Source organism: Neofelis nebulosa, chromosome 13 (assembly GCF_028018385.1).
Source record: "Neofelis nebulosa isolate mNeoNeb1 chromosome 13, mNeoNeb1.pri, whole genome shotgun sequence".
In the NCBI taxonomy this organism is placed as follows: Eukaryota; Metazoa; Chordata; class Mammalia; order Carnivora; family Felidae; genus Neofelis; species Neofelis nebulosa.
The window spans coordinates 56,928,408-56,951,775 of NC_080794.1; the positions used below are offsets into that span (position 1 = coordinate 56,928,408).

At 38.6% G+C, this 23,368-nt stretch overlaps 1 protein-coding gene across 2 annotated transcripts in view; it reads left to right on the top strand.

Moving 5' to 3' along the window:
- Positions 1-23,368, top strand: part of BTAF1 (B-TFIID TATA-box binding protein associated factor 1) — a 120,067-nt gene that overhangs the window by 93,960 nt on the left and 2,739 nt on the right. For both annotated transcript variants that reach the window (XM_058697151.1, XM_058697152.1), the window contains 9 exons: positions 8,340-8,417; positions 8,546-8,675; positions 10,943-11,084; positions 11,173-11,303; positions 13,214-13,339; positions 14,922-15,074; positions 20,365-20,576; positions 22,033-22,192; positions 22,571-22,741. In XM_058697151.1, coding sequence (XP_058553134.1) covers positions 8,340-8,417; positions 8,546-8,675; positions 10,943-11,084; positions 11,173-11,303; positions 13,214-13,339; positions 14,922-15,074; positions 20,365-20,576; positions 22,033-22,192; positions 22,571-22,741 — 1,303 coding nt within the window. The remainder of the gene's footprint in view (positions 1-8,339; positions 8,418-8,545; positions 8,676-10,942; positions 11,085-11,172; positions 11,304-13,213; positions 13,340-14,921; positions 15,075-20,364; positions 20,577-22,032; positions 22,193-22,570; positions 22,742-23,368) is intronic.

Here is a 23,368-nt window from a genome sequence, read left to right on the forward strand (position 1 = left end):
GTGTTCATCTGTTTGTTTCTTAAATTCCACATGTGAATGAAATCATGTATTTTTCTCTGACTTATTTTGCTTAGCATAATACATTCTAGCTACATCCATGTCATTGAAAACGGCAAGATTTCATTCTTTTTGATGGCTCAGTAATATTCCATTGTATGTATACACCACATCTTCTTTATCCATTCATCAATTGATGGATACTTGGGCTCTCCCCATCATTTGGCTGTTGTTGATAACGCTGCTGTAAACACTGGGGTCCATGTACCCTTTCGAATATGTATTTTTGTATTCTTTGGGTAAATACCTAATAGTGCAATTGCCAGGTCATAGGGAAGTTCTATTTTTAGCTTTTTGAACAACCTGTGTGTGTACTCTTTTCCAGAGTGGCTGCACCAGTTTGCATTCTCACCAGCAGTGTAAGAGAGTTGCCCTTTCTCCACATCCTTGCCAACATCTGTTGTTTCCTGTGTTGTTAGTTTTAGCTGTTATGACAGGTGTGAGGTGGTATCTCATCCTAGTTCTGCTTTGTATTTCCCTCATGATGAGTGATGTTGAGCAGTTTTCATGTGTCTGTTAGCCATCCGTATCTTCTTTGAAAAAATGTGTATTCATATCTTCTGCCCATTTCTTAACTGGATTGTTTTTTGGGTATTGAGTTTGATAAGTTATGTACAGATCTTGGATACTAACCCTTTATCAGTTATGTCATTTGCAAATATCTTCTCCTATTCTGTAGGCTGCCTTTTAGTTTTGTTGATAGTTTCTTTTGCTGTGCAGAAGCTTCTTATCTTGATGAAGCCCTAGTAGTTCATGTTTGCTTTTGTTTCCCTTGCCTTTGGTGATGGGTCTAGTAAGAAGCTGCTCTGGCGAGGTCAAAGAGGTTGCTGCGTGTTTTACTCCTGTAGGATTTTGGTGGTTTCCTGACTCACATTTAGGTCTGGCATTCATTTTGAATTTATTTTTGTGTGTGGTGTAAGCAAGTGGTCCAGTTTCATTCTTCTGCATGTTGCTGTCCAGTTTTCCCAACACCATTTGTCGAAGAGACTTTTTCCGTTGGATATTCTTTCCTCTTTAGCTAAAGATTAGTTGACCATATAGTTGTGGGCCCATTTCTGGGTTTCCTGTTCTATTCCATTGATCTGTATGCTTATGTTTATGCCAGTACCATACTGTCTTGATGACTACAGCTTTGTAATGTAGCCTCAAATTCCGGAATTGTGTTGCCTCCAGCTTTGCTTTTCCTTTTTAAGATTGCTTTGGCTGTTTGGGGTCTTCTGTGGTTCCATAACCAATTTTATGATTGTTTGTGATGATAGTTATGCAAAGAATGCTGTTGGTATTTTGATAGGGATTGCATTAAATGTGTAGATTGCTTTGGATAGTATAGACATTTTAACAATGTTTGTTCTTCCAATCCATGAGCATGGAATGTTTTCCATTTCTTTGTGTCCTCTTCAATTTCAAGTGTTCTATAGTTTCCAGAGTACAGATCTTTTACCTCTTTAGTTAGGTTTATTCCTAGGTATGTTACAGTTTTTGGTGCATTTGTAAATGGGGTTGGTTCCTTGGTTTCTTTTTCTGCTCCTTCATTATTGCTGTATAGAAATGCAACAGATTTCTATGTATTGATTTTACATCCTGCGACTGCTGAATTCATGTATTCTAGCAATTTTTTGGTGAAGTCTTTTGGGTTTTATATGTAAAGTATCATGATGTCGTCTGCAAATAGTGAAAGTTTGACTTTTTCTTTGCTGATTTGGATGGATGCCTTTTCTTTTTGTCTCTGATTGCTGAGGCTAAGACTTCCGGTACTACGTTAAATAGTAATGAGAGTGGAAATCCCTGACTTGTTCCTGACCGTATCACTGAGGGTCATATTAGCTGTGGGTCTTTTGTGTATGGCCTTTATGATGTTGAGACATGTTCTGTCTATCCCTGCTTTGTTGAGGGCTTTATCAAGAATGGATGCAGTATTTTGTCAGATGCCTTTTCTGCATCTTTTGACAGGATCACATGGTTCTTATCCTTTCTTTTATTAATGTGTATCACGCTGATTGATTTGCAAATATTGAACTAGCCCTGCAGCCCAGGAATAAATCTCACTTGATCATGGTGAATAATTCTTTTAATGTGCTGTTGGATTTGATATGCTAGTATCTTGAGAATTTTTGCATCCATGCTCATCAGCGATATTGGCCTGTAATTCTTCTCTCAGTGGAGTCTTTGTCTGGTTTTGGAATCAAGGTAATGCTGGCCTTGTAGAATGAGTTTGCAAGTTTTCCTTCCATTTCTATTCTTTTGAATAGTTTGAGAAGAATAGGTATTAACTCTTATTTATTTGTTGTTGTTTTTTTAAATTTGTTTTATGTTTATTTTTGTGAGAGAGGGAGTTAGGGTGTGAGCAGGGGAGGGTCACAGAGAGAGAGGGAGATACAGAATCCAAAGCAGGCTCCAGGCTCTGAGCTGTCAGCACAGAGGCTGACGTGAGCTTGAACCCATGAACCATGAAAGCCGAAGTTGGACATTTAACCAACTGAGCCACCCAGGCGCCCCAACTCTTCTTTAAATGTCTGCTAGAATTCCCCTGGGAAGCCGTCTGGCCCAGAACTCTTGTTTGTTGGGAGATTTTTTTTTTTTTTTTTTTTAAGCTTCTTTATTTTTTGAGAAAGAGAGAGAGAAAGGCAGTGCCAGCTAGGGAGGGACAGGGAGAGAAGGAGAGAGAGAATCCCAAGCAGGTTCCACACTCAGTGCAGAGGCTGATGCAAGTGATCTCATAAGCCATGAGAACACACCTGAGATGAGATGAAAAGTTGGACGCTTAACGATCAAGCCACCCAGGCTCTCTTGTTGGGCTCTCTTGTTGGTAGATTTTTGATGACTGATTCAGTTTCTTTGCTGGTTATGGGTCTGGTCTAATTTTCTGTTTCTTCCTGTTTTGGTTTTGGTAGTGTGTGTGAATTTCTAGGAATTTGTCTATTTTCCAGATTGCCCAGTTTGTTGGCATGTAATTTTTCATAATATTCTAATTGTATTTCTGTGGTGGTGGTAGTGATCTCTCTTGTTTCATTTGTGATTTTGAGTCCTTTTTTTTTTCTTTCTGATAAGTCTGGCTAGGGGGTTATCAATTTTATTAATTTTTTCAAAGAACCAGCTCTTAGTTTCACTGATCTGTTCTGTTGGTCTTTTTTTTTTTTTTTTTTAATGTTTATTTACTTTTGAAAGAAAGAGCAGGAGCAGGGGAAGGACAGAGAGAGAGGGAGACATAGAATCTGAAGCAGGCTCCAGGCTCCAAGCTGTCAGCACAGAACCTGACGTGGGGCTCAATTCCACAAACTGCAAGATCATGACCTGACTGAAGTTGGATGCTCAACTGACTAAGCCACCCAGGCACCCTAGATTTTGTTTGTTTCTCTGTTGTTCATTCTGGTGGCTTTAGGCTTTATTTGCTATTCCTTTTCTAGCTCCTTTAGGTGTAAGGTTAGGTTGTATATTTGTGACATTTCTTATTTCTTGAGGTGAGCTTGTATTACAGTTTACTTCCCTGTTCGAATTGCCTTTGCTGCATCCCAAAGGTTTTGGACCGTCATGTTTTCATTTTCATTTGCTTCCATGTATTTTTTTAATTTTTTCTCTCATTTCTTATTTAACCCATTCATTCTTTAGTAGGATGTTCTTTAACCTCCATGTATTTGAGGGCTTTGCAAATTTTTTCTTGTGGTTGATTTCAAGTTCCATAATGCTGTGGTCTGAAAATATGCATGCTGTGATCTCGATTTTTTTGTACTTGTTGAGGATTGATTTGTGATGCAGTATGTGATCTGTTCTGGAGAATGTTCCATGTTCATTCAAGAAGAATGTGTATTTTGCTTTAGGATGAAATGTTCTGAATATATTTGTTAAGTCCATCTGGCCCAGTGAGTCATTCAAAGCCGTTATTTCCTTGTTGATTTTCTGCTTGGATGATCTGTCCATTGCTGTAAGTGGGGTGTTAAAATTCCCTACTATAATTGTATTATCAGTGAGTTTATGTTTGTTACAATTGATTGGGTACCTACAAGTTGGGAGCATAAATATTCATAATTGTTAGATATTCTTGATGCATAGGCTCCTTAATTCTGATATAGTGCCTTTCTTTATCTCTTGTTACAATCTTTGTTTTAAAATCTATTTGTCTGATATAAGTGTGGCTAACTCTGGCTTTCTTTTGACTTCCATTAGCATGATAGATGATCCTCCATCCCCTCACTTTCAGTCTGCACGTGTCTTTAGGTCTAAAATGAGTCTCTTGCAGAGAGCATATAGGTGGATTATGGTTTTTTTATATATATACATTTTGATACCCTGTGCCTTTTGATTGGAGCATTTAGTCCATTTACATTCAGAGTGATTATTGATAGATAAGAATTTAGTGCCATTGTGTTACCTATAAAGTTGGTGTTTCTGGTGATGTTCTCTGTTCCTTTCTAATCTTTGTTGCTTTTGGTCTCCCACTCAAAGAGTCCCCTTTGATACTTCTTGCAGGGCTAGTTTAGTGGTCATGAACTCTAATTTTTGTGTTTGAAGCTCTCTCTTTTATGAATGACAGCCTTGCTGGATAGTGTTCCTAGCTGCATATTTTTCCTATTTAGCATGTTGAGTATATCAAGCCACATTCCTTCTGGCCTGACAGAAGAGATCTGCTGTGAACCTATTCTGTCTTCCTTTGTAGGTTAATGGCTTTTTTCCCCTTGTTGCTTTCAGGATTCTTTCCTTTTCTGTGTATTTTGTGAATTTGACTATGATATTTTTTATTATGGTCCTGCTTTTGTTGAATTGTTGAACCTCTTGAATTGTGATGTCTGTGTCCTTCCCCAGATAAGGGAAGTTTTCAGTTATAATTTGTTCAGATAAACCTTCTCTCTTTTCCCCTGTCTTCTTCTGGGACTCCTATGATAGGAATATTATTTTGCCTTAAGGCATTGCCTGAATTCTACATCCATGATCCAATATTTTTCTTTTCCTCTTCTTTTCAGCTTCATTATTTTCCATAATGTTTTCTTTTATATTACTGATTCATTCCCTTGCTTCATCTGTCCTTGTTGTCATTGCAGCCAGTCTGTTTTGCATCTCAGGTCTAGCTTTTTTTTTTTTTCTTCCTTCTTTTTTAAAAATGTTTGTTTAGGGGCGCCTGGGTGGCTCAGTCAGTTAAGCCTCTGACTTCAGCTCAGGTCACAATCTCACGGTCCGTGAGTTCAAGCCCTGCGTCGGGCTCTGGGCTGATGGCTCAGAGCCTGGAGCCTGCTTCCAATTCTGTATCTCCCTCTCTCTCTGCCTCTCCCCCGTTCATGCTCTGTCTCTCTCTGTCTCAAAAATAAATAAACGTTAAAAAATAAATAAATAAAATGTTTGTTTATTCTTGAGAGAGAGGGAGACAGAGCACGAGCAGCGGAGGGTCACAGGGAGGGAAACACAGAATGCAAAGTAGGTTCCAGGCTCTGAGCTGTGAGTACAGAGCCCAACATGGGGTTCGAACTCACGAACCATGAGATTATGACCCGAACCGAAGTCGGACGCTCAACCGACTGAGCCACCCAGGTGCCCTTCAGTTATAGCATTTTTATTTTCAGCCTGACTAGCTTTTTGTTCTTTTATCTCTGCATTAAGGAATTATCTAGTATCTTCTATGATTTTCTCAAGCCCAACTAGTATCCTTAATGTTGTTATTTTAAATTCTGGTTCAGGCATTTTACCTATATCTCTTTTGATTAATTCCCTGTTCTTTCTCTTCTTTCTTTTGGTGTTAATTCCTCAGTCTTGTCATCTTGTCTAGGTTACTGTTTGTGTGTGTGTGTGTGTGTGTGTGTGTGTGTGTGTGTGTGTGATTGTTAGGAAAGCCTGCTATAGCCTCCTCCTGAGAATAATGGGAATGTTAAGAAAAGATCCTATAGTGTTTTGGGCCTGGTGCTTCAGGAGGTGTTTCAGAGTGTGCAGTCTACTGTTGTATTTTGGCTCCTCCTTTCCTCAGGTCAATTCTTTACAGAGTGTCTCCTTGCCTGCAGTGGAGGGATGTTTGGACCTTGTCCACTGTGTGGCAAGTTTTAACTAGGTGTGTTTTGGTCTCCCTGTTAAAAGAACTGTACCTATTTCCCCTAGAACTGAGGCTTTGCAGCATTCTGTGATCAGTAGAGTTGGTGTGTGTGAGAGGTTTGTGCTGGTCTTCTGGGTGAGGGACCTGCTGCGCTGATTCTGAGGCACCTTGCCCAAATGGAGATGCACCTGCAGGGTGCAGGGGGGCAGTACTTGGTGTAAGCAGTCTCTGTTGGGGAGCTATACAGTGAGCTCTGTATAGCTCACTGAAGTGGGTCATGCTGATGGGCAGGGGTGAAGTGGCGTCATCCTACTCTCTCGTCTTCGCAGCAGGGAGTTTGTGCCTGCCATTCTTCAGGAAGCCCTCACAAAAGAGCAAACAATCACCCCTCTTATATCCCCAACTTCTGTCAGATCCCTGCCTTCACTCTGTGTCCATGCTGTCTGCCTGTCAGTGGCACAGTACTCCTGTGTTTTATTTATCTCAGATGTGTGGCTGAGTTTCAAAACTCCAAATTTTAGAGACCTGCACCAATCCTCTGGGGGAGGGTCTCACCATGCTGTGGCCAGTGCTGGTTTGTCTCAGTAAAGCAGTTGCATGACTGCACAGTGGTTTGTGGTGTATGATAAAGCACAGCAAAAAGCTGGCACCAAGGTTTGCTGCCTTCAGCAGGTGTCTCTATTTCTATGCTAGTGAACAGCTATGCTAGGGCAGCACATTGGCACAGCCAGTTCTTGTACCCTAAGAGGCTGTGCCATCATTCTCAAATGCACTTCAGGAAGGGCAACTGTTTCTCCCTGTGTGACCCAGGGCATCCTCAGACTACACTGCCCACTCCCAGGCCTCCACCCTCCCTCCCCACCAGAGCACTGCTAAGGCCATGACCCCAGCGATGGTGGGGACTTCTAAAAGTGGTCAGCCCTTCTTCTTTTCCCAGTCAGTGATGTGGGGAAAGAATTTTTTTGTGCAATCCTCTCTGCACTATTGCATCCTCTCTTTCTCTCCTTTTCCAGTGTTCAGGGCTCCCTCCCCTCTGCAGCACCTGCTGCTCTTTTCTCCCCCAGATCAATTCTCTATAGCTCCTACCTTCCACGATATGGCCATTTTTCTACCTGTAGATATGCAGTTTGTTCTGTCTGCCCTAGGATCAATTTCTTGGGTGTTCAGAATGATTTGATATTTATCTAGCTGTGTTTGAGGGACAAGGCAAGCTTAGGGCCCCCTACTTTTCCACCATCTTAACTCTAGTCCTTCAGTTCATCTTTTAAAGCATGGATAGTCATAGGTTGCTGATTAGTCCATAAATTTGCCACCCCTCTGTATTTATAATAGCTAACACATATTCAGCATTTATTAGCCAGGCATTATTCTTAGTAGTTTTACATTTATGTAAAATTGTGTATTGTGTATTCTCACAGTCACCACATGAGGTATGGTTATTAATTTTGTTCTCTGTTGGCAGATAAAAGTCTAATAAAACATGGGGCCTGGGTCTAAGGTCACTCAGCTAATTAAATAGGCAACAGCTTACACTCTTATAAAGAATTTACTGTAGTGTCTTTAGTTAGAATTTATTCATTTACAAACTTAAGCAAACAGGAAGTACGTTTATTCACTAACTTTGAGAATTTCAGGGGTGAATTCTTGCTTCAGGTACATCTAAATTGCTCTCATTTGCTCTTCCTCTCTATACATAACTTGTTTTATTGGTCTGTGCATTCAATGAATAAGATGACGATAAACAGTCTGAGGCCTACATTCACCTAACTTGGCGACTGTCGTGAACAGAGATCTTCCCTCTCCCATCACGAATATATCAATACTAGAAATGACTAACTGCTTTGGGTCATGCTCCCAAACCAGTCTTTATGGTCAGGGGATAAAATATTGTGAATGGCCCAACCTGATTCAGTGTTTCATCTCTTTGGTGATTATGGGGACATGTAATTGATGGCTTCCCCTCACCCCCCAGCACAAAATAGTGCCTTCAAGGAAGAGGTGTGAGGACATAAAGTTACAGTGTCCACTACATTTTGAATCAGGTACCCATCTCTTTTCTAATCGGCTGAGGTAGGCTAACAAGGCCAAATCAAAAGAAGAACGGTCTTCAGGTATCAGGGTCATGGATGTAGAATAAGCAGAAAAGAATGCTGGGCTTAGTGGGCACATTGAAAACACCTTGTAAGATGGTAGCTGTAGTTTCCCTCTTTGAAACTCTATTACAGACTTTGCAGGTTCCTCATTTCCCAATCTTACTTATTTTTAAATGCAGGTTACAGCATCAAGTAAAAAGGCACAATCTGATAGTGGCTTCATACGATGTTGTGAGGAATGACATAGATTTCTTTAGGTAAGAATTAAAATTTTTTTCTTTAGAAAAACTTACGAAGAGTGTTAATATTTTCCTGTCTGAAAGACTTTATATAGTTCCTGCAATATATTAAAAGGTGCTAAATTTTTTTGTTTATTCTCCCTTAGAAATATTAAATTTAACTACTGTATTCTTGATGAAGGCCATGTCATCAAAAATGGAAAAACAAAATTGTCAAAAGCTGTAAAACAACTGACTGCTAATTATAGGATTATTCTTTCTGGAACACCAATCCAGGTAATTATTTACTGTTCTCCCCCACTGTTTGCCATGTGGAAAGAAGGTTTGACATTTGGTAGTGAATTAAAGACACGTTTTTCCGCCTGCCTGCTCCCTCCCTCCCTTCTTTCCTTCCTTCCTTCCTCTCTTCCTTATTTCCTTCCTTCCTTCCTCCCTTCTTTCCTTCCTTCCTTCCTTCCTTCCTTCCTTCCTTCCTTCCTCCCTCCCTCCTTCCCTTCCTTCCTTCCTTCCTTCTTTCTTTCCTTCCTTCCATTTATAGGAATAAATTCCAGTAGTTCATTTGGTTCATAATGGTTCATTTGGTATGTAATAGCATCTGAACAAACCAGGTTTTAAAAGCAATATGAAGAGCACTGGATGGTGTATGGAATTTTTGAATGACTATATTGTACAACTGATACTAATACAACACCGCATGTTAACTATACTAGAATTAAAATAGTAAAATGTGATTTTAGGGTATGTAAATAGAAGTCTTGTGTCCAAAATATGGGAAACTGGTCAGAGTTGATTCCACACTGGCCATTCTACTTCTGTGGTATTACACCACAGTCTGATTTAATGTTGAAAACTTAGAGCTGATTCATAGGGGAATCATCATATAGTAGAGGTGTGAATACCTGGAGTTAAGAGAAAATTGGAAAAGATTGTAGAAGGTTGTATTGGAAAAGGAAAGAGATGGGTAAATTTATAGAAGTCTTCTGATACTTTTGAGAGATTCTGTTATCTTCCAGGGGAACTGGCTGCAAATGTTCACACATAACTTGGATAGCCAACTCTGGTGGGAAAATACCCTTCATCATTCTCCAGTTAGTGGAATGGTGAACACCAAGTTACCTCTAAGATTCCTTCTGACACTAAAAAAAAATCAACACTTCTTAGCTTACATCTTTGTTACTTTTCTTTTACATTTATTTTTGTTAATGGACTGATTATTCTAAGTATTAGGGTTTTGATCATTAAGTGAACACTTAATTGTTCACAATATTACTTTCACACCAAGTTTGGTTTTTTTGTTTCCTTAAAGGCCCTCTTTCTTTCTCCCCTCCCATACTGAACATTTTAGCTCTGAAGCTATAAGGGTTTCTGCACTGAAGACCCATGGTAGCCTGGAGTTAGGAGGCAGAGCCTAAGTGGGATTAGAAGGGTATCCATATGGCAGGGCAGCCCACCATAATGAATCATAGCCTGAGCAGGGTGAAGAGGGCTTCTGGAAGTGGGTAAGGTGGTGGGTTGGTACCTTAGGATCCAAACATATTGAGAATGCATCCAAAATGAAAAAGTGCTGATTTCTTTTTTTTACAAATGAAACTTCAGTAGTATAATTGGAAAGAACCTTTGCCTGTTCCTTATTACTTTGAATATTGGATAGATTTGACCTATAACCAAACTCTTCTAGGTTTCCTTAAGAAACGGTGATGTTGGGGGCGCCTGGGTGGCTCAGTTGGTTAAGCGTCCGACTTCGGCTTAGGTCATGATCTCATGGTTTGTGAGTTCGAGCCCCGCGTCAGGCTCTGTGCTGACAGCTCGGAGCCTGGAGCCTGCTTCGGATTGTGTCTCCCTCTCTCTGCCCCTCCCCCACTCTCACTGTGTCTCTCTCAAAAATAAATAAGCATTTAAAAAATAATTTTTTTAGAGGCGCCTGGGTGGCACAGTCGGTTAAGCGTCCGACTTCAGCCAGGTCACGATCTCGCGGTCTGTGAGTTCGAGCCCCGCATCAGGCTCTGGGCTGATGGCTCGGAGCCTGGAGCCTGTTTCCGATTCTGTGTCTCCCTCTCTCTCTGCCCCTCCCCCGTTCATGCTCTGTCTCTCTCTGTCCCAAAAATAAATAAAAAACGTTGAAAAAAAAAAATTTTTTTTAATAATTTTTTTAAATAAAAAAAATGGTGATGTTGGCCAAATTCTTTAAATCTTGATGTTATGTTTAGTGTCAAAGGTAAAAGAATCAGAAGCATATTCATCTTTCTGCTTTTCTATTTATTGCTTGATAGATGCCACCAATAGGATTTACACACTATGGACCAAGGCTTATTCTGGTGGAGGAGACTTCAAAATTCTCTCCAGATAGGATAGAATTCCCTGAAGGAATTCAGGGCTACTGATATGAACTTTATCAAATTAAAATGCAGACTTAGACCATATATATAAAAATGTAGTTGATTACCCCTCATGTATGTCCTCATAATGGGCTTTCATTAATATTCCAACTGTAAGGAAATCATCCCAGTACAAAAGATTAACTAGTGTTCCTTTTTTATATTCAGAATAACGTTTTGGAGCTGTGGTCATTATTTGATTTCCTCATGCCAGGATTTTTGGGGACTGAACGCCAGTTTGCTGCTCGATATGGTAAACCTATATTAGCAAGTAGGGATGCTCGAAGCTCTAGTCGAGAACAAGAAGCAGGTATGAAAACTATATAATTATATACTATACAAGTGAATATAACTTATTCCTATCTTTTTTGAAGCTGTTTTCTCTTACTTTTTAACAGGTGTTCTTGCAATGGATGCACTCCACCGCCAAGTCCTGCCATTTCTTTTGAGAAGAATGAAAGAAGATGTTTTGCAGGATCTTCCACCCAAAATTATTCAAGACTACTATTGTACTCTTAGTCCTCTCCAGGTTAGAAATCCAGTGATTGTGGTTGTTGGTGGTATGTTTATTAGGAGAGTGCTTTGAATAAGCCACAAAAATTGAATAAAGGGGATTAGACTTTGGCTTTTATTACTCCAATCTAGCTTCTACTTTGATAGACTTTAGGACTATTCTGTTCCAAATAGAGAGAGCTAGGACCTGAATGAATCTCTTTGGACATGTGGATATACATTTGGATAAGTGCATTTGAATATGGCATTAAAACAAAAGCAAGTATCATAGTTGCTTTCTTATATGTCAAATTAATCGGAAAAGTTGCAAGGTTAATCTGATGATGAGATGAGCCAGTGTTTATAAGGGCCAAAAATCTGCCTGTAATGTCATATCTTCACAACAGCATTATAGGTATTGTCAGTCCCCATTTTTGCAAACAAAGAAAGGAAAGTTCAGAAAAATTAAGTAAGTTGCTCAAGATTATATAGCTAATATATATCAGGACTGAGTTTCAAACCTGGGAAGTGGGACCTCACCCCTCTAAAAGCATTAACCGCATTGCCAGTAAATTTTTGAAATAAGACTGAGCTTTTGCACAGATCTAATTTTGTACAGAGACTATTATCAAAGGAATTTATTGTATGCCTTTCCTTATATAGTATTTTGTAAGGGGAAACCATCCCTTGTATTAGGGAGACATGGCCTATATAATCAGAATTTTCTTTTAACCTTACGTTCTGGGTTAGTATGCATCAATCCATTTCAGTATTTTGATTTAGTATGGTAAAATGAATAAAAGATAAACAGGTACACCCAGAAACTTATTTCTTCTCCTCCCTCTATAACTTGAGTTTAGAGCTTAGCAGCACACTAATCTAGATGCTGAGAGCTCTGTGATCACTTATATTATCTATGTCATATGTCTGGGCTTCCATTTCTCATGTATAAAAATTGGATTAGTATTTTTGAAAGGAATATTTTAGGAGCAATGAGCTGAAGACTTTTTGAAGTAAATACAATAAAGAAAAGGTGCCATATGAAAAAAAAAATCCATGGTAGGGGTGCGTGGTTGGCTCAATCAGTAGAGCATGCAACTCTTGATCTCAGGGTTGTGAGTTCACACCCCATGTTGGGTATACAGATTAAAATGAAATCTTTAAAAAAGAAAATCCATGGTATATGCCAGTGGTATAAAACATTTAAGTGGCCTGGAGGAAGAGCTGGGAGGGAAGTGACATTTGGCTTTACTTAGCATCCACAGGTTTTTATATTCTGACTTCTATTCTTTAGCACTCTAGATTTTCTTTTCTTTCATATTGTTTTAGCATGTACAAGGCAGGAACCAGGACCCTTAGGTAATGCTTTAACTTTTATGAGTTCTCCTTTTAGGTAGCAGTAGTATTCTTTTACTTCTCTGTACTTTTTTTTTTTTTTTAAGTTTTATTTATATAAGTAATCTATATACCCAACTTGGGGCTTGAACTCATGACCCGGAGATCAAGAGTTGCATGCTTTACTGATTGAGCCAACCAGGCACCTCAGCAGAAGTATTTTTTAAAACTCGGTCTCTTGGAATGTACCTATAGGGTACCACAAAACTTCACTTAGAGAAGATTTTCTCATTTACTTGTAAGGATTCAGGTTCTCTTTTATTGGTAATGTATTTATCTTCCTCAACAGAGTGGAAAAATTGAGTCTAGGACTATTTCACTAGTTTTTAATATTTTAGCATCCAAGCTTAATGTGCTACACTTGTTTTCTAAATGTAATTTTAAAGGAATTTACCAAGATGCAGTGGATAATTTGTAATCATTAGTGAAGCATAGGTATTATAATTTCTTTAATGAGGGCTGGTTTAAATTATTGCTCTTACTGTCATTTGCTAGCTATGTTTTTGAACAATTGAAAATAAATATACTTCTTTTGCGGGGGCAATTTTACAGGTTCAGCTCTATGAGGATTTTGCTAAGTCTCGTGCTAAGTGTGACGTTGATGAAACAGTTTCTTCAGCTGCACTCTCTGAAGAAACTGAAAAACCAAAGCTTAAAGCCACAGGCCATGTATTCCAGGTATAGATTACAATCTCTTTTTTAATTCTTCAAGAATCATGTTCTTCAGTGCAGCAGTTTTTACATGGAATACTGAAATGTGGGCTTATTTAAATTTTTTTCAGTATTGTGTATACATTCTTGAAAATAGAGAAGAGTACTAATTTATTTCCATATTTATAATTAATAAGTAATTTAATACTAAAATATACAAAATGCAATATTTTTTGTATATTGCCAGTAAAGAGTTTTAGAGAATATTTTGCTTTACATTAAAAAAAAATATCGGAATGCCTGCTATAGGGCAATAACTTTTGTAAGCTCAGGGGTTAACTAAAGCAGTGGAAAAAACAGACTCCTTCCCTAGAGTATGGGGTTATGCGGTATAAGAGTTGGGTAGATTGGTTTCTAGTAGAGAGATCAGGGGCAGCCTCACTGAGAAGGTGACACCTAAGCAGAGATCTGAAGGAGGATTGAGGCATGCAGATACGTGGAGGGGAAGCGATTCCAGACAGAGGATACCAAAAGTACAGAAGTCATGAGACAGGTGCTGCCTCATGTGCTCAAGGGAATAGCAAATCAAAAAGATAAAGTGTCAGCTTAGGCTTTCTGTCCCTTTTGAAATATTCCACAATAGAACCGCCCCCCCCCCTTCCCTTGCCACCAATAAATTAAATACTGTAACATTTTTAAGACAGAAGAGGGGTAAAGAGCTTATACCTCTCCCAGTTTCTATTATCGTGTCCAGCCGTTTCTTGAGCCTTGTCAGTGGAGCTTTTTGTTTGTTTGTTTTTAATTTTTTTTTAATGTTTATTTATTTTTGAGAGAGAGAGAGAGAGCAGGGGAGGGGCAGAGAGAGGGAGACATAGAATCCAAAGCAGGCTCCAGGCTCTGAGCTGTCAGCATAGAGCCCAGTGCAGGGCTCGAACTCACGAACTGTAAGATCATGACCTGAGCCGAAGTCGGGCACTCAAGTGACTGAGCCACCCAGTGCCCCTAGAGCTTTCCAATACGAAATTCAAAACCCAAATCATAAGCCAAGTAAAAGGCAAGAGAGAAAGAATGTGGCAAAATTAGAGAAAAGAAAGAAGGACCCTATAGGGTTCTGATTCTTAAACACAACCACTTGAAATAACCACCTTGCTCTGCCTTCTCCTCTCCCTGACTTGCTGAATTAGAATACTGTGTAGGGGAGAGATATGCAGATTTATAAGGTCCTCAAGAAATTTTTATACCCACTGAAGTTTGAGAAACCCTTAGGAAATCTTTAGGAAATGTTGCCTTATTCCAGAAGCATCTGTAAGCATTTATCCCACTTTGGGCAGGAAAGAGGTCTTTCTGCCATGAGAAGTCCATTGTCTAGTGAGGGAGAGAGACACAAACTGTACAATTGATGCAATAAATGCTCTCATACACTTCACACAAGAAGCACAGATGAAGGCGTCACAGATGAGACATTGAACTGATTCATGAAGAATGAGTAGGAGGAGCAAGAAGAGGACAAAGGGCATTTTCTACGGATAGCGTAGAAATAGGAAAAGTTACTAAGATGTAGACATTTGTGGTATGTATGGACTTGCATATACTTTTTCCCCCCTTAAAGGCATTACAGTACTTACGTAAACTGTGCAACCATCCAGCATTAGTCTTGACACCTCAACATCCAGAGTTCAAGAGTACTACTGAAAAACTGGCAATTCAGAATTCTTCTCTTCATGATATTCAACATGCCCCTAAACTCTCAGCTTTGAAACAAGTAAGTAGGTTTCATGAATGTTCGATGTGTGTTACACATTCTTGATCTGTAACACGTATAAATATACTTTTCCAAAATAGTACTGCCATTTCTTTTATTTTTTAATTTGGTTCAATTTTTGGTACAGCTTTTTTAGAAACTGTGGTAAATATGTATAGTATAATATATACCATTACTTTCTTCTAACCCCTGGTAACCTCTAGTCCACTTTATATCTGTATCAATTTACCTGTTCTAAATATTTAATGTAAGTGGAATCATACAATATTTGTACTTTTGTGACTGGCTTATTTCACTTGGTTTTCTTTTTTTAGTTTATTTTTTTTTGAGAGAGTGCGTGCCTGTACGTGCGTGAACAGGGGAGGGGCAGAGAGAGAAGTAGAGAATCCCAAACAAGATTCACACTATCAGCGTAGAGCCTGATGCAGGGCTCATTCTCATAAACCATGAGATCATGACCTGAGCAGAAATCAAGAGTTAGACGCTTAGTCAACTGAGCCACCCAGGCACCCCTCAATTGGTTTTCAAGGTTCATTTGTGTTGTACCATGTATTAGTACTTCATTTTTATAGCTGAATAACATTCCATTATTATTATTATTATTATTATTATTATGTATATACCACATTTGTTTAGTCTTTTTTTTTTTTTTTTTTTTTTGTTTTGAGAGAGAGAGCACAAGTGGGGGAGGGATGGAGAGAAAGAGAAACAATCCCAAGTGGCAGAGTCCAGTGCGGGGCTTGAAATCATGAACTGTGAAATCATGACCTGAACCCAGATCAAGAGTTGGACACTTAACCAACTGAGCCACCCAGGAGTCCCAAATCTTGTCATGTGTTGATGGACACAATGGTTGTTTCCACCTTTTTGGCTATTGTGAATAATACTGCAGAGAACGTTGGCTTGTAAGTGTCAGTTTAAGCCCCTCTTTTTAGTTCTTTTGGATGAACTAAACCTAGGAGTGGAATTGCTGGATCATCTACCAATTCAGTGTTTAACTTTTTCAGGAACTGCCAGAATGTTTTCCACAATGGCTGTTCATTTACATTTCCATCAGCAATGTGCCATGATTCCAATTTCTCCACATCCTAGCCAATGCGTACTTTACTATTTTTTTTATTGCAGCCATCCCAGTAGGTATGAAATGCTAGCTCATTGTTGAAAATGCCGTTTAACTTTGGATCATTTTTAAATTGTCTTTTGGTTGAATTTTAAGACGACTTTTTTTCTTTTTTTTTTAAAGTTTATTTAATTATTTTGAGAGAGCGTGCATGAGCAAGGTAGGGACAGAGAGAAAGGGAGAGAACCCTAATAAGCAGGCTCCATGCTGTCAGCATGAAGCCCCATGTGGGGCTCAATCTCATGAACCATGAGGTCATGACCTGGGCCAAAATCAAGAGTTGGACACTCAACTGACTGAGCCACCCAGGTGCCCCTAAGAGTTCTTTTATATTCTAGGTATTAAGCCCTTATCAGATACATAATTTTGCAAATATTTTCCCCCATTCTGTAGATTGTTATTTGACTTTCTTTAGTAACGTGTTCCATGGTTTCTGATGAGAAATCCAATGTTGATCTTATAGAGGATCCCCTTTACATGATGAATTCACTTTTTTTCTTGCTGCTTTTCAGATTCTCTTTCAATAGTTTGATTATAATATTTGTCAATGTGTATCTCTGAGTTTTTTTGGGAGCTGCCTACTCTGCCATTTTCTTCATGTCGCTGTCTTAGTGTAGCTTTCAAAAACAGAATTTTTGAAAATTCTAAGATTTCAGAAATAAATATATCAGAAATAATTGGTTTTTAAAAGAACCAATTGCAAGCACCAAATGTTAAAACTAACACCATTTAGTTCTAACTATTCTTAAAAATTAAGAGCTTACTGTAAAATGTGGACTTTAGTCATTGTTTTTGCTTTCTGTAGTTATTCTGGCCTAAATTTCATGAAGAATAACTAATAAATGAAGATTTTAGGTTTCACTTGGGTTAGCATAGAAAATGTTATATAATGACATATATGACATCCAGGTATGTATCCTTATATCACTAAATGTAAAACACTGGATTTTTATCATAAAATGATAGAATGAGTATTGCTTTTAGATTGTCTGTAAATGGAATCGTTTTCTTATTTGGCCAAACTAATTTTGTACATAAAATGTTCATGATTTTCTTAACATAGCTGATAAAGTTATAAGATATACTTAGTCAAGGAATCAGCTAATTAGATTTCCAAAATCATTTGCATTTCATCCACACTTTAGTTATACTATAGGCTTTAAATTATTTTTAGTTTATCTTTTTGCACATTTTTCTCTGCAGCTATTACTTAAACTGATCTTTCATTTTAGAAGCTTATTGTCACTCTGAAGCTGAAGTGTCTGGAATTAAGATGCTTAGGAACTGTACAACTTAGGCCCAGATTGTTTCTGGCCATACTTATAAGACTTGTTGTAGAATCCATCTTTTCTATTTTCTCAGTTCTTTTCAGCCATTGGGAACAAAAGTTCTATCTTAGGGGAGAGAAAACAAGCTTGCTTTCATCTAAAATATGTCTGTTCTCTGAATTAGGGGAGAAGTCTTATTTGCTTTTTAAAAACCTGGCACTAGAAATATAGAAACCTGTATATCAGCAAGTACTAGTGCCAGAATTATCTAATAATGCCAGAATTTTTAAATTTCAGGATACTGAAATGATGAACTCAAACTGTAGGTGAAATTTAACGGAGATAAGCAAAGTCAATTTTAAAAGACTTAGATATAGGGGCACCTGGGTGGCTCAGTTCAGCATCTGACTGTGGCTCAGGACATGGTCTCATGGTTTGTGAGTTCAAGCCCCAGCAGCAGAGCCCGCTTGGGATCCTCTGTCTCCCTCTCTCTCTGCCCCTTCTCTGCTCGCACACGCACATGCAAAAATAATAAATAAAAACATTAATTGGCGAACATTTCACAGAATAAAGTTGAGTTTGATGGTAGGTTCACTGTAAATCTACTGTATGAATTAGTTGCCAGTAAATAAATCTTGTATGATCTTGGGTTGGATTAGTAACAGTGGAATAATGGCCAAAATGAGGGCATCATAGATTCACTGTCTTTTATACCAGTCACACCAAATTTTGAGTATCATTTAGAGTTCTGGGCACTATAAGTGGAAGATCAAAAAAGAATCCAGAAACTGTTTTACCCCAGGGTTTTCAAGCTATTCCTCACATAATTTAGCCTGTGCTGAAGTTAGGGCAAGATAAAATTAAATTGCTCTCTAGGGAGGCAGCTGGCCTCTCAGATACCCATATCAAGTGGCTCTGGTAACCATTTTCTAGAGAATAGTAATCAACTCTTCAAGGCTGCAAACTAGATTTTGTCAGAATACTTGGAGTTCATCAGTCTTCTCAGGGCAAACTCAGGTTATAAGAGATTATTGGGAAAGCCAGAATGCCATTTCTGCTGCCAGACAAGAATATTTATGCCAAATGATATATCCATACATCCAGTAGGATAGCTACCTGGAAGAAGATACTAGGAAGATTGTATGGTAAGTGTGGACTTGGAGACAGTCTTAGGTGGACATTCTTAAAGTGACTGGTTGTAAGGTTTGATGTTGCTGCCCAAGGGACTAAAGATAATTGAATGTGTGTGACACAGACATTCTGATAAATTCTCTTCAGAACTCCTCTTTTATAGAAACTATATAGAATGTTCCACTGATGATATCACATTTCTTTATACTGGGCACCACCTAGTTATACTCTCCTAAAATACCTCAGATTTTTAAAAATCAACTTAGCTTAAATAGTAATCTGATTACAGACTTAGGGGCAAGAGATAGAGGTAATTACATTTATCAGATTTCTTTATTCCATCTAGAGAAATTCCTTGGTAGTATACCATATGTATACTCTCTGTCAAGGAGGGAGGAAAAGCTTAGGGCAGTCTAATTAAAATTTACAACTTAAGGGCTGCAAAGGTAGAAGAGAAAGAACATTTGTTCTTCCCCTAGGATCAAATTACGACAACACTTAAAACAATGATGACGGTACATAGGAAGTGTTGCGTACCAGTTAAGCTCATTAGAAACTCAACGCCCAAAGCTTTTATTGGGTCTGATCCTGTAGACTCCCTTTGCCTAGTATGTACCAAAATTCTAGATTCCCAGAAAGAAAGCAGGTCTCAGCATAATCCTATTGTTTGCATAACAGTTTAAGCACAGTAAGCCACCCTCATCAGGTAGAAAACAATGGGCAGACTCTCAAAACCCAAGTTTCAAGACTTCTTTCAGCCAAGGACATACCTTGCAAGCTGGGCTTTCTAAGAAAAGCTTTTCCAGTCTGTTATGTTAACTTTTTTTCTGCATAATATTCTGAGAGTTTTACCTGGAACTTGGGAGTTTGCTTGGATTTTGGTTATCTTTCCCGTTTGAGCTTTTGGCTCTCTAAGTAACCTTCATTAGTAGAAAGGAGAAAGCATCCTGCGTTGAGTTCTTACATTTTGGGCAGAATTCACTATCTTAAGGTCCTTAGGGATGAAGATTAATACTAGGCATTTTAGTTTCACAAACAGATACAAACATTGTTCTCTTGGATTTTGTTCATTTAGTTCTTTTTCTTTTTTTTTTTTTAAGTTTATTTTTGAGAGAGAGTACGCACGAGTGGGGGAGGGGCAGGGAGAGAGAATCCAAAGCTGCCAGCACAGACCCCAATGCAGGGCTCAGACTCACAAACAGTGAGATCAAGACCTGAGCCATATTCCTGAGTCAGATGCTTAACCAGCTGAGCCACCCAGGCACATTTATTTATTGCAGCTGCTATGTGCCAGGCACTGAACAATTTAAGTAGGCAGGAAGTACAAAAGATCTATAGCAGCATGGTTCTTGCTGTTAAAGATCTTGGTTGATAATTCTTTCTTTTTTGGAATTTTGATTTCGGCCAGATTTAGCTGCATTGTTTTCTTTATACTCTGTTCTTTTATAACTTTTCATGAACTGTTTTGCTTAAGGATCATCTTTTTCAGTAAACATTTATTGAAACTCTAGTGAGCCTCAAGTAACTCAGGAAGGGGGAGAAGGACCTGTTAGAGAATCTCCTGAAAAGGTAACCAGGAGATTCTAAGCCTGAGCACCTCAAAACTAGTTCCAGAGGCTTCAGGATGACAGATTACAGCTCAGAGTGCTAATGTGCTTTCCAGGTGACAGATAAGTTTAACCTTTTCTTAGCATAAGGGGAAGTATTTGTCACAGTGAGATTGATTGTACTTTATTAAACACCTATATAACAACTGATTCTTTTTTTCAAGTTGCTGTTGGACTGTGGTTTGGGAAATGGCAGCACTTCAGAGAGTGGCACAGAGTCTGTTGTGGCCCAGCACAGGATACTGATCTTCTGTCAGCTTAAAAGCATGCTTGATATAGTAGAACATGATCTTCTCAAACCTCACTTACCCTCTGTCACTTATCTGAGATTAGATGGCAGCATACCTCCTGGTCAGAGGCATTCCATTGTTTCACGGTAAGTGGCTTCTAAAACTCTTAGAAATCAAGCTATAGTCAGTTGTCACTGATAGAGAAGTTTGCCTCATGAAACATTGTTTGGCTAAATATCTGCACATGTGTTTTGTTACTGTATAATTCAGCCCAACTAAATCATTTTTAAAATTTAGAACTCCAAAAATATAATTGAATAGTTTTAGTTTTTTAAAAAAAAAAGTGTGACAGTGTTAGGGAGGCACTATGAAGGGCTCGGAAGAAATTTAAGGCATCAACAAAAAGTAGAGACAACTACTTTCTCCCGTCACCTTTTTTCGGGAGTTAGGGTAGGAAGAAGCAAACAGATGGCTTAGCTAAGATCTCTGACTGATCCCTGTGTGTGTCTCTGCCGAGAACAAGTTGGAAGCTGGCCCAGGTAGGAAGCCGAATTGGTGAGTGTGGTATTTCTTTTATTTTTTTAAGTAGGCTCCACATCCAGCGTGGAGCCCAACACGGGGTTCAAACTCAACAACCCTGAGATCAAGACCTGAGCTGAGATCAGGAGTCAGACACTTAGCCACCTGAGATACTCAGTCACCTCCAGTGTGGTGTTTAAGTGTGGTTTGCATTCTGTGCTTTAGAAACCTCAGGCGTTGGGTTTTTAAATGCAGATTCCTAGGTTCTGTCCCAGACCTGCTGACTTCTAAGAGTGAGCATTTTTTCGTAAGCATCCTTGAGAGATTGTTAGGCACAGTAGTATTAGAAACCTACAAAGGGGCTTTGGAGGTAGGCAGACCCAGCTTTGACTCCTGACTCTAGACATGTTCTGTTGGTCTTATTTATCAAAAATAAGGATAGTAATAATATCTTTATACAGCTTTTTAAACAAATACCATAATGTATATAAAGTCTAAAGCCCCCCCTTTTGATTCATAGTGAGAATGTAGTAAGTGGTAGCTTGGCAATAATGTCAGGTAATAATGTTTCTAGAAGCTATTAGATGTCAAAACACAATTGTAGCAAGCACCTCATTCTCTAATTTTCCTGACTGATCTAGCCTTTTCCCCAATTCTTCTCTTCTGTCTACACATGTTAAAGGTTCATAGTTGGGTTTTGTCTTCATTAGTGTTTAATTACATTTTTGCAATTTACTCTTTACCTGGCATCCTAAAACACAACCCAGACTTATTTCTGTTTGTGAAATATCTGAAATGTTCTAGAATATATTCTTTCTACTGTTGAAGGTGTTATGTATATTTTAAAAAAATGTCCACATCATATATTTTTAAGTAAGCTTTATGCCCAGTGTGGGGTTTGAACTCAAAACCCTGAGATCAAGAGTTGCATGCTCTGCCAACTGAGCCAGGCAGGTGTACCTTTATCATAGATTTTTAAAGCAGTGTTCTCATTTGTGCTATTTAATTGTTATTTAACAGTCCAGTTTGTTATAGAAACCTTAGAAATGTATTAATTTTATTTTTTAATATCTATACTTTTAGGTTTAACAATGATCCATCCATAGATGTTCTTTTACTTACAACTCATGTTGGTGGCCTAGGGCTTAACTTAACTGGCGCTGACACGGTAGTATTTGTGGAGCACGACTGGAATCCTATGCGTGATCTACAAGCCATGGACCGGGCCCATCGCATTGGGCAGGTAAAAAGTCATCACTGACCAGTGTTCACTTCTGCACTGGGAAAAATAACCCATCCCAAAAAAGACAGGGAGCCTTGGTTTAAGTTCCTTCTCTGATGCTGAGTGTTGTGACCTTAGGCAAGTCACCTAATACTGTGCCACCACTTCCTCATGCATTAAATAAGGTACTTGTGCTGAGGAAACCTTGGATACTGTCCATTCCTAATATTCTCTGCAAAATGATAAGATTTGAAGCTCATTAAGCCAGGTAAAGAAAGAAAACCCAACCCTAATTAGATACAAGTACTTAGTTAAGGTATGCAAACCCCCTGACTTGGTGAACCTCAAAGTTTATCAGTTTATTTGTGCTGCAGCTACTTAACTTCTTTTTTCATTCAGAAACGTGTGGTTAACGTATACCGATTGATAACCAGAGGAACGTTGGAAGAGAAAATAATGGGTTTGCAAAAATTTAAGATGAACATCGCGAATACTGTGATTAGCCAGGAGAATTCTAGTTTGCAGAGTATGGGGACAGATCAACTTCTTGATCTGTTTACTCTTGATAAGGTAAAGAACTTATACAAACTTATACAATTTGCTTTATCTTTAAGGTGTTCACAAACTTCTCGGACTGCCTGGTGGATGTATTAGAGTGAGTGGCAAAAGGCATTCACTTTAGTATTAAGTAGGCAACCCTTTGAGGGGATTTTTGATGTCCAGATAAAATTCTTCAGGATACTAAGGGATGTTTGAAGTTTGGACTTTCTGATGGCCGTCTTTAGTGTTTTGCCTCAAGGTTTTTTTTAGCCCTTTCCTGCTAAAAGACAACTATCACTGGAGTCAGCTAGACCTGGGTCTGTGTTTCTTGCCCTGCCTCCTATTAGCTAGTGACCTTAGGCAAATTAACTTCTTCCCTCAGAGATATCTTTGCTCTTGGGAGGATAAAAATGTCTGTGTCACTGCATGGTCGTGAAGAGAAAATGAAATGGTATAGGTAAGCACTTAGAAAGGGTACCTAGTAGAGATTCTCAAAAATCATAGATAGCCATTATTGTTATTGTGGATGATGGAACTAATATATTGGATAACAATCCATAACCAAAGGATGCAGCAGCCAGAAGTATTATTCAGTCTAATAATGTAGAACTTAATAGGATTGGATTTAAAGTCCTGCATAGGTTCAGGAAGTCAAAT